Below are 14617 nucleotides of genomic sequence, written 5' to 3'. Positions count from 1 at the left end.
TCGAAACTGAGGCGCTGAGCAGGTAGCCAGGGGTGATCAGGTGACCAGGATGAGTATGGATGGAGCTGGGGTGGGGGAGGGGGGACAGATGGGAACTACTGATGAACTGGTGGAGAAGGTTGTTTACTGGAATTACAAGGACGTTAAACTTTAAAATAGAGATTTAAAGAAGAAGAGAGCTGCCCTGTCTCTACTAAAAATACAAAAAATTAGCTGGGCATGGTGGCGCCACTGGGTTTATACAGAAAAGAGGTTTAATTAACTCACAGTTCAGCAGGGCTGGAGAAGCTTCAGGAAACCTACAATCATAGTGGAAGGGAAAGCAAATACCTTGGCCTCCCAAAGTGCTAGGATTACAGGCGTGAGCCACTGTGCCCGGCCACAAATTATTCTTAAATGAATGAAAAGAAACTAGAATTTACTCAAAAGACACACAAATTAAAAGTAATCGGAGACAGCATTTTCCACTGGTCAGAATGGTAAAGATATAAAAGCGCAATATTATACTGTGCTGTTGATTCCGCAGAGGGACAGGCACGTTCATATACTGCTGACAGGTTTTGATGACATCCATAGGAATTAATTTGGCAATGTTTATGAAAATGTAAAGTAATGAAATTAGACCCACCAATTTTATTTCTAATAGCATCCTATAAAAATATTTGCACATGCATAAAATAATTTATATACCTAAACCTAACTAACTACAAGTTATTTACTGCTGTATTATTTGTAGTAGCAAAATTTTGGCAACAAACCTAAACGTCCACCAATAGGAACAGGTTAAATGAATCGATACTTCCATACAATGGAATACTATGCAGTTGTTAAAAAAATGAGGATATTCTCTTTTACTGGCTTAGCATGATCTGTAATATATATTAGTAAACAAAAAGAAACAACGTAGAGAACAGCATGAAGTATTCTACCACTTGTTGAAAAATGGAAAAAGTATGTATACAAATGTAATTTCTTATATATTCGTAAAATAATACCATGGACACATACCTGAGGAACTGATAATATTGGCTGTGTTTGGTGAGGGGAACTGGTTGTGTAGAGAACAGATGTGAGGAGCCTTTCACTCTGTATACCCTTATATACCCTTTGAATGTGGAATCATGACTGTATTACCTATTCAACATTAAAAATTTTTTTATTTTTATTTTTTTAGATGGAGTGTCACTCTGTCACCTAGGCTGGAGTGCAGTAGCACAATCTTGGCTCACTGCAACCTCCACCTCCTGAATTCAAGCGATTCTCCTGCCTCAGCCTCCCAAGTAGCTGGGAATACAGGTGCATGCCACCATGCCCGGCTATAAATTTTTTAAATAATAAAATATTGTAAAAGTTATGGCTGGGCGTGGTGGCTCACACCTGTAATCTCAGCGCTTTGGGAGGCCGAGGCGGGCAGATCACCTGAGATCAGGAGTTCGAGACCAGCCTGGCCAACATGATGAAACCCTGTCTCTTCTAAAAATACAAAAATTAGCTGGACGTGGTGGCACATGCCTGTAATCCCAGCTACCTGAGAGTCTGAGACAGGAGAATTGCTTTAACCCAGGAGGCAGAGGTTGTGGTGATCCAAGATCATGCCATTGCCCTCCAGCCTGGGCAACAAGAGCAAAACTCTGTCTCAGAATAAATAAACAAGAGCAAAACTCTGTCTCAAAATAAATAAATAAATAAATAGGCCGGGTGCAGTGGCTCACGCCTGTAATCCCAGTACTTTGGGAGGCTGAGGCAGGTGGATTACGAGATCAGGAGATAGAGGAGATAGAGACCATTGTGACTAGACAGTGAAACCCTGTGTCTCATAAAAGTACAAAAAATTAGCCAGGCATGGTGGCACGTGCTTATAGTCCCAGCTACTCAGGAGGCCAAGATCTGCTCCACTGCACTCCAGCCTGGGTGACAGATACTCCATCTCAAAAAAAAAAGAAGAAAAGAAAATTAGCTGGGCGTGGTGGCACATGCCTCCTGTAAACCCAGCTACTTGGGAGGCTAAAGCAGGAGAATTGCTTGAACCCAGGAGGTAGAGGCTGCAGTGAGTGGCGGTCGTGCCACTGCACTCCAGCCTAGGCGACAGAGTGAGACTGTCTCAAAATCAAACAAACAAACAAAAACAAAAACAAAAAACAACTCCCTTAATGACTTGTAATCATACTATTTGGGAAGTAAGGGTGTGACTAGAAAGTCTCCTTTCAATCTACTTACTTTTGTCTCAAAAGAAATGCAGGAAAATAGAGTTTCGTCTGTATGTCTCTTCTTCACTCCTGGACTATGTGCTACCTTAGGCAAATTCTTAAATACATTGGTACAGTGGGAATAATAACTACCTTGAAGGGCTGTTGGAAGGAGAAGAGACACTGTAAAGTGCCCAGTACTATGTTAGGCATTTAATAGCTTCTTAATATATAGTAGCTATTGTTACTTTTCACTCTAACTCATTTTGCACTAGTTTTAAACTGCTACTGTTCTTTTTTCAGGTGACATGATCCTTTTCTTCGTGTGTGTGCGTGTGCATGTGTGTGTGTGTGTTACTGTGCTTTATGCATAATTGCTTAAAACTAGAAATAACCTCGTTATGGGTTGAGTTGTATCCCCACAAAATATGTGGAAATCCTAACCGCCACAACCTCAGAATGTAACCTTATTTGAACATAGGGTCATTCAATTTATTAATTACTCATACTGGAGTAGAGTGGGCCCCTAATCTAATATGATTGGTGTCCTTACAACAAGAGGAAGAGGCCAGGTGAGGTGGTTCACACCTGTAATCCCTTTGGGAGGCCAAGGTGGGCAGATCATGAGGTCAGGAATTCGAAATCAGCCTGGCCAACATTGTGAAACCTGTCTCTACGAAAAATACCAAAAAATATTAGCTGGGCATGATTACAGGTGCCTGTAATCCCAGCTACTCAGGAGGCTGAAGCAGGAGAATCACTTGAACCCGGGAGGCAGAGGTTGCAGTGAGCCAAGTTGGCACCACTGCACTCCAGCCTGGGCAACAGAGTGAGACTCTGTCTCAAAAAAAAAAAAAAGAAGAGGAAGATTTGGACATAGATTCGCACAGAGGGAAGACAGATGTGAAGACACACTAAGGAAGATAGCCCTGTGACTCCAGAGGCAGAGATTAGAGTGATGCATCTACAAACTAAGGAATGCCAAGGAGTGTCAGCTAACACTAGATGCTAGAAAGAGGAAGGCCAGCTGCAGTGACTCACGCCTGTAATCCCATCGCTTTAGGAGGCTGAGGTGGAAAGATCACCTGAGGTCAGGAGTTCAAGACCAGCCTGGCCAACATGGTGAAACCCTGTCTCTACTAAAACTACAAAAATTCGCTGGGCATGGTGGCGCATGCCTGTCATCCCAGCTACTTGGGAGGCTGAGGCAGGAGAATCACTTGAACCTGGGAGGCAGAGATTGCAGTGAGCCGAGATCATGCCACTGTACTCCAGCCTGGGTGACAGAACAAGACTCTATCTCAAAAAAAAAGAAAAAGTCAAGGAGGTTTCTCCTCTACAGGTTTCAGAGGGAGCATGACCCTGACCCTGCTGACATCTTGATTTAGGACTTCTGGCCTCCGTAACTATGAGAAAATACATTTCTATTGTTTTAAGCCACCCAGTTTTTGGTATTTGTTACAGTATTTCCTAGGAAACTAATACGAACCCTAATATTCTTCAATAGGTGCATGTAGAACAAACTGGTACATCCATACAATGAACTATACCACGGGTGAATCTGAAAGACATTATGCTGAGTGAAAGAGGCCAGTCTCCAGAGGTTACATCCTGTATGATTCCATTTACATGACATTCAGTTAAAGGCAAATCAGGCCAGGCGTGGTGGCTCACGCCTGTAATCCCAGCACTTTGGGAGGCTGAGGAGGGTGAATCACAAGGTTAGGAGTTCGAGACCACCTTGGCCAAAATAGTGAAACCCCCATCTCTACTAAAAATACAAAAAGTTAGCTGGGTGTGGTGGTGGGCTCCTGTAATCCCAGCTACTCCAGAGGCTGAGTCAGGAGAATCGTTTGAACCCAGGAGATGGAGGCTGCATTGAGCCGAGATCGTGCCGCTGCACTCCAGCCTGGGCAACAGTGCAAGACTCGGTGTCAAAAAAAAAAAAAAGGCAAATCCATAGGGAAGGAAAATTGATCAGTGTTTGCCAGAGGTTGGGATGGGTTGATGGTTTAATTAGAAAGGGGAAGCATGAGGGAAATTTTGGGATTGTGGTGATGGTTACCTAAATCTATGCATGTGTTAAAACTCATGGAATTGTTTATCCACAAAGAGTAATTTCCTGGTGTGTCAATTTAGATTTTTTTTTTTTTTTGACGGAGTTTTGCTCTTGTTGCCCAGGCTGGAGTGTAGTGGCACAGTCTCGACTCACTGCAACCTCTGCCTCCCGGGTTCAAGCCATTCTCCTGTCTCAGTGTCCCGAGTAGCTGGGACTACAGGTGCCCACCACCACACCTGGCTAATTTTGTAATTTTAGTAGAGACGAGGTTTCTCCACGTTGGTCAGGCTGGTCTTGAATTCCCGACCTCGGGTGATCCACCTGCCTCAGCCTCCCAAAGTGCTGGGATTATAGGTGTGAGCCACCATGCCTGGCCAATTTAGATATTTTTAAAAATGAAAACACACACACACACACAAATAATTTTCTTCTAATAAATACTTTAAAAGAAATTTTCCATCTGGATCTCTGCCAGAAAGGCTGCTTTGTGGGGGCTCTACCGCAACTCTTGCATTCTGTGGGTCTGTTTTTCCATCTGTAAATGGAGTGGATCTGCCGAGAGCAGTGATTTTTATCCCCCTTTCCTCAAACTGCATCCTAGGCACTCCGTTTGTGGCGGTGGTGGTGTCTCGGGTTTGGAGAGAAAAAACATTTGGATGTCACTGGGCTTTGGACACATAGTTCTTCAAATGGAGCAGTTGTACTTTTGTCTCTCCCCCTCCTTTTTTTTTTTTTTTGTCTAAAACCCTCTGGATTAGAATAACTGAACACAAGCCAGAGCCCCAGGTTCCCAGGAAGTTAGAATGATCCTGGATTCCAGGGTCTACATGTGGGGCTCAGTTGTTCATCCCTTTGGCAAATGCCCTGGTAATTAGCAAAACCAGGGTGCTGGCTCTAACTGTTACTGACTCTAAACAAGTGTTTCAGGGAAGCTGGAATTATGCTTCTACACGACCCCTTGGATGGATGCACACGGATTAAACACAAGGGACCTCTGTAAAGGCTCTAAATCTAGCCAACCCCCAACCTTTTTTTTTTTGTTTTTGGAGTCTCACTCTGTCATCCAGGCTGGAGTGCAATGGTGCAATCTCAGCTCACCACAACCTCCACCTCCTGGGACCAAGCGTTTCTCCTGCCTCAGCCTCCCAAGTAGCTGGGACTACAGGTGCCCCCCACCATGCCCAAATCTAGGTCCATTCTAAGGTAAGGTCCAAAAGGACCTTAAGCCATTTGTTTTTACACACTCAATGATTTTTTTGTAAACAAAAAAGGACTGTGCACAGATGGGGGAAAAGCCATTATGAGGATGAGTGTGCTGACCTCAAGCCAGGGCCAAAGAGTATCATTGCCCTTTACTCCCAGCATGAAACCATTCATGTGCCAGGTACTGTGCTAAGGAACCTAGTCCTCGTGACAGCTCTGTGGGAGTGAGTTGTTTTGACAGGTAAGGACAGTGAAGCTCTGAGAAGACCCAGGTCACAATCAAAGGAGATGTTAGAGGTGATGGGGCTGGGTCATGGCCAGCAGTTCCAGCCTCTTAAGCCCAGGTTCACGAGAAGAACCCCTGTGCCTGGTGTCAGGCCTCTTCTCTCTCAGTATATGCCCTGGGAAAAGGACTAATGTCCCTTTTCACAAAGGCTGGTGGGAGATCACCAAGAACACTTTGAGACCTTGCTATCTAGTACAGCACTCAAAAAAAAAACAGTATTTTTAAACTTTATGGAGTGGAATGGTTTTTTAAAAAACTAGTATATTTTTAAAATTAATGTATAAATCCAATCTAGAAAACCAGCAATGGGTCACTGTGATTGAAGGTGGGCAAGGGTAGCCTGAGACTCCTCCAGAGCTCCTGGAGCACAGCTTGAATGAAAGCCACTTATCCACTAGGTTGACACTTACCGGGAGAAGTGCAAGGGGCACCAAGATGTCTAAGGCTTTGACTTTGGGTTGGAAAGAACCAGGTGGGATTCTACAGGATTTACTCCTGGGTTAGTCAGCTTCTGGCAGGGCTCAGGATTCCAGGCCTGCCACATGTGTTGGGTGCTGCTGGCAGATCTATGTGAGCTGGGCATCTCTTACCCCACCCTGGTTCCAGCCAGGCCCCAATAGCTTGACCTCACAAGATAAAAGACATTTTCACCAAATTACGTTTCATGAATTTAATGCTTTTAAGGGAAGAGTGACTACGTTCACCCCCTTCCTTTTTTTCTTGCCCTTTAACAAGGTATCATCCGGTTTTCTTTATCAGCAAAACTTCAGTGTTCAAGTTCAGTCTTCGTGCAAGATCGATGGTAGATGTCAGGGATGACGGGGATGGCTTACACTGACATCATCGTAAATAATTCCTCCTCATAGAGGTCAGGGATATCACCTACCGGCGAGTTGATCATGCGCACGGTGTTGTTGTTGAACAGCTTGAATTCGTAAAGGATGAGCTGTTCCCAGAAGCCGTTGTTGGGCCGGATGATGGGGCGGCATGACTTGGTCCATCGGTAAGCGCCCAGCAGCGACATGGAGTGGTATTTCATGAGGTAAGCAAGGCACAGTGAGGCGGAGCGGCTCACTCCAGCCACGCAGTGCAGCAGCGTGCGGCCCTGCCTCATTTCCACGCTGTGAATGTAATCAGCAACTGGGTCAAAAAACTTGTAGAGACGAGAATCCGGGGCATCAGCAATAGGCACCTTTATGTACTGAATGCCCTCGAAGAACGTGTTGGCCACTTCTATCGAAACATTGATAACGGTGGTGATGCGATGGCTGGTAAGCAGGAGTTTGCTGTTGGCGGCCACACCATTGCTGAGAAAGAGGCTGCTGGTTACCTGAGAGAGGCTGAAGATGGGAGGCTGCTGGACAGACTGAGATGGAAGGGTGGAGACAGATGTTGTCATTAAGGCTGCTGGTCCGAGGTCTCACTGCGGTGGTTTGGGGCACAATCCTTATCAAGCCAGTTCAGGATAGCAGCCTTGCCGCGAAGTCTCAGGCTAGGGCGTGGAGAAAGAGGACCTGCCTTGGGTCACCACCCTTTTCCTGTCTCCTTCCACCACACGCATCTGGGCGTCACAATCCCGGACAGATAGCCCTGTGGTTCTGGTTTCCATGGCAATGGCCGCTTGCCGCAAGGAGGGCAGGGCCTCTAAGCAGGGTCTTCAGAGGACCCCCAGTCTCTTTTCTTTTTATTTTTCTTCATAGTCATTTATTGTTCAAAGCTTAATTCTTATCTTTCTTGACTTTTAAAAATGTTCTATTACAAGATATCTATTTTATGTTTCAATTATTGGACCACATTAAACACAGTATCTATGAATGCTTCTATTCCATCAGTGTTGCAGAACAGGGCGTATGCTTTCCCTGAAAAATAGCAATATCATATTCTAAGTTGGGGAACAGCGTTTGGCTTGTGTAATATGCTAATCTCTATGAAACTGGAACGAATTATGGGATTTGGCTGGGCTTGGTGTACTGGCCTGATACCTCTTTGTTGATTGTAACCATAAAATTTTTCTGCTTACAAACATATCAGGGCTGGTTCTAAGTGAGCATTGCTGATGAATATATAGGCTTTATCTTGAAGTTGGCCTGGGGTGGACAGTTGTGACTAATTTAGCTGTGTGATAGTCCATTTGTACGTACAGCTCAAATGACTTATTGAATAAGTCTACTTTATTACCGGAAACAACAGTTCAAATTATTTTGTGTATTTTCTTCAAAAAGAATGCCCACATGCTTTGTGAACTACAAATCACTTTGACCCCTACCAGTGCTGTCTTCCCAGTAATATTAAACATTCTGGAACAAGTTAATGCTACATTGGGCTAAAAATTGAGACAGAGTCATGCTCTGTCGCCCAGGCTGGAAAGGCTCAGGCCTTTGCCTCTGGGGTTCAAGCGATGCTTCTGCCTCAGCCAACCAAGTAGCTGGGATTACAGGTGTGCACCACCATGCCTGGCTAATTTTTGTATTTTTAGTAGAGACAGGGTTTCACCATGTTGGCCAGGCTGGTCTTGAACTCCTGACCTCAGGTGATCCTCTCCCACCTCGGCCTCTCAAAGTGCAGGATTACAGGCTAAGTTACTGCGGCCAGCCCAAAAACTGATTTCTAAAATGCCACCTGACATTTGCATTTCCTTCCAGCTAAGGTTTTTGTAGAATTTGGCTGAAAATTGAAAAGAACTATAGCTTAAAACTAACAAATTGTTTCACAGAGCAGCCAGTTGGCTTACATACTTTGCTCTGATTCCGTCGACATTTTGGTATGTGTTCAAAGGTGTGCTGTGATTGTGAACAAAGATGAAATAGATGTCAGGCTGCTTATGATGGTCAAGGAAACAATAACCTCAAAACACAACACACTCTTCTCTTTCTCAGTTGTCATAATTAAATTATTTTGCATTACTTAAATTGTCAGTCTCTGCAACTCTATCTGGAAGAAAATAGAACACAAATACGAAATAAATATGAAAACTGTCTACTGAAAACAGCTCAACTGGGCTAAAGGAGAAGCTTTGTAATTTATGTAGTAATGTGGAGTCCCTAAACTACTATTGGAGTCTACTTATTTCATAAGTATACACTCCTCAAACTTTAAAACTATAGTAAAATTAATAAAATAATTTCAGACACTATTTTCTTTCTTCTTTTTTTTTGAGATGGAGTTTTGCTGTTGTTGCCCAGGCTGGAGTGCAGTGGCATGATCTCAGCTCACTGCAACCTCCACCTCCCAGGTTCAAGCAGTTCTCCTGCCTTAGCCTCCTGGGTAGCTGGGATTACAGGCTTGCGCCACCATGCCCAGCTATTTTTTTTTTTTTGCATTTTTAGCAGAGACGGGATTTTATCATGTTGGCTAGACTGGTCTCAAACTCCTGACCTCAGGTGACGCTCCTGCTTTGGCCTTCCAAAGTGCAGTGATTACAGGTGTGAGCCATCGTGCCTGGCCTCAGACACTATTTTCAAAAACAAGCATGACCCATATTAAATAGATTTATTCATTTATTTATTTATTTATTTATTGAGACAGAGTCTCACTCCGTCACTCAGGCTGGAGTGCAGTGGCACGATCTCGGCTCCCTGCAACCTCTACCTCCTGGGTACAAGCAATTCTCTGCCTCAGCCTCGCGAGTAGCTGGGATTACAGGAGCCTGCCACCATGCCCAGCCAATTTTTGTATTTTTAGTAGAGACAAGGTTTCACCATCTTGGCCAGGCTGGTCTTGAACTCCTGATCTTGTGATCCACCCGCCTCAGTCTCCCAAAGTACTGGGATTACAGGCGTGAGCCACCGCACCAAGCCTTATTTATTCTTTCGTATTCTGTGATATCCATTAGTCTGAGGGATGTTGGATGTTTTAAAACTCCAGTATGGAGTTTTTCCTGGATAGATAACATTTTCTCCCCTTGAGTTTGGAAACAGGTCACTTTCAGATCCCACTTGTCTCTACTTTCCCTTTTTAAAAAAAAAAACACACTGGTGGAGGCAATTTTCCTTGTTACTTAGTGAGGAAAATGTATGAGGGACTTGCCCAAGAGCATACTCTCTTTACCGCTGGGAAAACACCCTGGATGTTAACAACTAGTTAATGTTCAGATTTCTCAATTCAGTAGTCAAAGCCCTTTCTAATATGATCTAAGCCTGCCTTTCAAATCTTCTTCATTCATTTATTCATCAGATTTTTATTTTATTTTATTTTTTGAGACAGAGTTTTGCTGTTGTTACCCAGACTGGAGTGCAATGGCACGATCTCGGCTCACCGCAACCTCCGCCTCCTGGGTTCAGGCAATTCTCCTGCCTCGGCCTCCCGAGTAGCTGGGATTACAGGCACGCGCCACCATGCCCAGCTAATTTTTTGTATTTTTAGTAGAGACGGGGTTTCACCATGTTGACCAGGATGGTCTCGATCTCTTGACCTCCTGATCCACCCGCCTCGGCTTCCCAAAGTGCTGGGATTATAGGTGTGCGCCAACAAGCCCGGCCCAGATTTTTATTCAGAATCTATTGCGTGTTAAGCGTTTTCACCTATACAAATCCTCAGTTCTGACCAAACAAATCAAATGCTTTTGGTAAATACAAAATGTACATTTCTGTTTCCTTACTTTTGCTCATGCTGTTCCTCTCTCTTGACAGAGCTGACTCCTCTATGCTTCCTGAACTCTATCCAAGCTTTGAGACTCAGCTGGATTAATTTAAAAAGAGGATCAACTGAGCATCCAATCTGTGTCAGGTACAGTCCTAGCAGTGTAGATCTATCACAACACAGGCCCTGATTTCCAAGAGCTTATAATTTGGTCAAAGAGATAGATAATCTTAGAAGAGTCCGGAAGAGAGGGTATGATTCATTGTTTTAGGTGAATGTTTGGGGGCCAGGGCCAGTAGGGGTATGTCATGGAAGGCTTAACCGAAAACATGACTGGGAAAAATCTTTTTGTTTTTATTACTCATTATTTAATGTGTCCAAATTTGTGTTTTAAAAAAAATATCAAAACTACATAAAAGCTGCAAGAATGGAACAATGAGCAGCTGTTTATCCTTCACCTATAGTTCATCTATTGTTAACATTCACCACATTTGCTTTATCTATTTTGAGAAACAAACACACGTATTTATTTATTTGCTTGTTTCTTTTTGCTGAAACATTGTGAGTTTCTTGCAGATACAGCAACAATTTAGCCCTTCAGCACGTATCTCCGAAGAACAGGTACATTCTCTCTCATCACCATAATACAATGACCACAATCAGGAAATTTAACATGGACCCCATACTATTATCTAATATTCAAATCCATATTCAAATTTCACCAAGTCTGTTAATAATATTATTTATAGGTGTTTTTTTTTGCTTTTGATCCAGGACTGAATCAAGGATCACACGTTGCATTTAGTTGTCACACTTCTTTAGCGTCTTTAAATTTGCAGCTATTGCTGAGCCTTTTGTTTTGTTTTGGTCTTGCTGGACATTAGCATGTTTAAGAGTTCAGAGGAGTTTTGCAGAACATCTTTCAATGTGTATTTGTTTGATTGTTCCCTTGGGATTAGATTCAGGTGAAATATTTTTGGCAAGAATACCACCAGAATGTGTGATTCTCAGTACGTCGTACCGGGGGCATGTTATTTATTTGTTCCGTTAATGGTGATGAGAAATTTTCTTTTGTCTTTCAGAAGCTTTAGGGGTACTAGTGGTTTTGGGTTACATGGATGAATTGTATAACGGCAAAGTCTGAAATTTAGTGCACCCATCGCCCGAGTAGTGTACATTCTTTCCAATATGTAGTTTTAAAATCTCTCCCCCTTTCCCTCCTCCCCCATTCTGAGTCTCCAATGTCCATTATACCACTCTGTATGTCTTTGCGTACCCATAGCTTAGCTCTCACTTATGAGAACATGAAACCAGGCGTGGTGGCTCACACCTGTAATCCCAGCATTTTGGGAGGCCGAGGCAGGCGGATTACCTGAGGTCAGGAGTTCGAGACCAGTCTGGCCAACATGGCAAAACCCTATCTCTACTAAAAATACAAAATTAGCCAGGCGTGTTGGTGCACACTTGTACTCCCAGCTACTTGGGAGACTGAGGCAGGAGGAAGGCTTGAATGCAGGAGGATCGCTTGAACCCAAGGCAGACGTTCCAGTGAGCCAAGATCGCATTATTGCACTCCAGCCTCGGCAAGAGAATGAGACTTACCAAAAAAAAAAAAAAAAAAAAAAAAAGTGAGAACACGTGGTATTTTGTTTTACATTCCTGAGTTGCTTCACTTAGAATAATGTTCTCCAGGCTGGGCTCGGTGGCACATGCCTGTAATCCTGGCACTTTGAGAGGCCGAGGCGGGCTGATTGCCTGAGCTCAGGAGTTCAAGACCAGCCTGGGCAACACAGTGAAACTCTATCTATTTAAAAAAAAAAAAGAATAATGTTCTCCAGTTCCATCCAAGTTGCTGCAAAAGACATTATTTTCTTCTTTTTTATAGCTGAGTAGTATTCCATGGTGTATATATATCACGTTTTCTTTATCCACTTATCAGTTAATAGGCACTTAGTTTTGTTCTGTATCTTTTTAATTGTGAATTGTGCTGTAATAAATATATGCATGCAGGTGTCTTTTTGATATAAGGACTTCTTTTCCTTTGAGTAGATACCCAGTAGTGGGATTGCTAGATCAAATGCTAGATCTATTTTTAGTTCTTTAAAGAATCTCCATACTGCTTTCCATAAAGGTTGCACCAATTTACATTCCCCCAGCAGTGTTACCTTTTTACCACCTCCATACCAATATCTATTTTTTTAATTTTTAAATTATTTTTAATTTTATTTATTTATTTTTGAGACAGAGCCTTGCTCTGTCGCCCAGGCTCAAGAGCACTGGTGCCATCTCGGCTCACTACAACCCCTGCCTCCCAGGTTCAAGCAATTCTCATGCTTCAGCCTCCATGTAGCTGAGATTACAGGTGCCCACCATCATGCCTGGCTAATTTTTGTATTTTTAGTAGAAGTGGGGTTTCACCATTTTGGCCAGGCTGGTCTTGAACTCCCGACCTCAGGTGATCTGCCCACCTCAGCCTCCCAAAATGCCCGGCCTTTACTTTTTAATAATGGCCATTATGGCTAGGGTAAGACAGCATGTCATTGTGGTTTTAATTTGCATTTCCCTAATGATTAGTAATGTTGAGCATTTTTTCATGCTTGTTGGGCATTTGTATATCTTCTTTTGAGAAATATCTATTCATATCATTTGCTCACTTTTTAATGACATTGTTTTTTTTTTTCCTGCTGATTTGTTTGAGTTTCATGTGGATTTTGGATATTAGTCCTTTGTCGAATGCACAGTTTGCAAATATTTTCTTCCGTTCTGTGGGTTGTCTGTTTACTCTGATGATTGTTACTTTTGCTGTGCAGAAGCTTTTAAATTTAATTATGTCCCACTTATTTTTGTTTTGTTGCATTTGCTTTTGGAGTCTTAGTCATGAATTCTTTTTGCCTAGGCAAATGTCCACAAAAGCTTTCTTAGGTTTTCTTCTAGAATTTTTATGGCTTTACGTTTAAGTCTTTAATTCATCTTGAGTTGATTTTTGTATATGGTGAGAGAAATGAATCTAGTTTCATTCTTCTACATGTGGGATCCAGTTTTCCCAACACTATTTATTGAATAGGGTGTCCTTTCCCCAGTTTATGTTTTTGTATGCGAGATCAGTTGGTTGTAAGTATTTTGCATTATTTCTGGGTTTGCCATTCTATTCCATTGATCTGTGTATCTACTTTCATACCTGTACCATGATAGCCTTGCAGCATAATTTGAAGTGTGGTAATGTGATGCCTTCAGATTTTTTTCTTTTTGCTTAGGATCGCTTTAGCTATTGGGGTTCTTTTTTGGTTCTATATGAAATTTTCGGGATCATTTTCTCTAATTCTGTGAAAAAATGACGTTGGTGTTTTGATAGGAATTGCAGTGAGTTTATAGATTGCTTTGGGCAGTATGGTCATTTTCATTATACTGATTCTCTTTTTTTTTTGAGATGGAGTCTTGCTCTGTTGCTCAGGCTGGAGTGCAGTGGCACAATCTCAGCTCACTGCAACCTCCACCTCCCAGATTCAAGCAATTCTCCTGTCTCAGCCTCCCGAGTAGCTGGGATTACAGGCATGAGCCACCACCAAGCCTGGTTAATTTTTTTTTTTTTTTGCATTTTTAATAGAGGCAGGGTTTCACCATATTGGCCAGGTTGGTCTTGAACTCCTGACCTCAGGTGATCCACCCTCTTCAGCCTTCCAAAATGCTGGGATTACAGGCATGAGGCACCTCACCCAGCGATACCGATTCTTGTTATTCATGAGCATGGGATGTATTTCCATTTGTTTGTGGCATCTACAATTTCTTTCAGCAGTATTTTGCAGTTCTCCTTGAGATCTTTCACCTCCTTTCACCTTCAAGCAATTCTCCTCAACCTCCCGAGTAGCTGGGATTACAGGCATGCGCCACCATACCTGGCTATTTTTTTTTTTTTTTTTTTTTTGTATTTTTAGTGGCGGCAGGGTTTCACCATATTGGCCAGGCTGGTCTTGAACTCCTGACCTCAGGTGATCCACCCACCTCAGCCTCCCAAAGTGCTGAAATTACAGGTGTGAGCCACCGCACCCAGCTTTCTTTTCCAATTTGGATGCCCTTTATTTCTTTCTTTTGCCTCATTGCTCTGGCTAGAACTTCCAGTACTATGCTGAATAACAGTGGTGAAAGTGGGCATCCTTGTCTTGTTCCTATTCTCAGAGGGACTATTTTCAGCTTTTCCCCATTCAGTATGATGTTGGCTGTCAGTCTGTCATATATGGCTTTTATTATTTTGAGGTATGTTCCTTCTATGCCTAGTTTGTTTAGGGTTTTTATCATAAAAGGATGCTG

The 14617-nt window shown here is 42.9% G+C and overlaps 1 protein-coding gene across 1 annotated transcript; it reads right to left on the bottom strand.

Annotated features, from left to right (window-relative positions):
• Positions 1–6371: 6371 nt before the first annotated feature.
• LOC100394387 (dual specificity protein phosphatase 21-like) lies at positions 6372–7245 on the bottom strand. The gene has a single exon (XM_002763797.6). It carries the CDS (start codon positions 7131–7133, stop codon positions 6564–6566), a length of 570 nt encoding a protein of 189 aa, XP_002763843.3. The 5' UTR covers positions 7134–7245; the 3' UTR covers positions 6372–6563.
• Positions 7246–14617: the final 7372 nt, after the last annotated feature.

The sequence above is a fragment of the Callithrix jacchus genome, chromosome X (genome assembly GCF_049354715.1).
Source record: "Callithrix jacchus isolate 240 chromosome X, calJac240_pri, whole genome shotgun sequence".
NCBI lineage: Eukaryota > Metazoa > Chordata > Mammalia > Primates > Cebidae > Callithrix > Callithrix jacchus.
The sequence above is the reverse complement of the archived record's forward strand: the minus strand, read 5'-3'. Positions and strand labels throughout refer to the sequence as shown.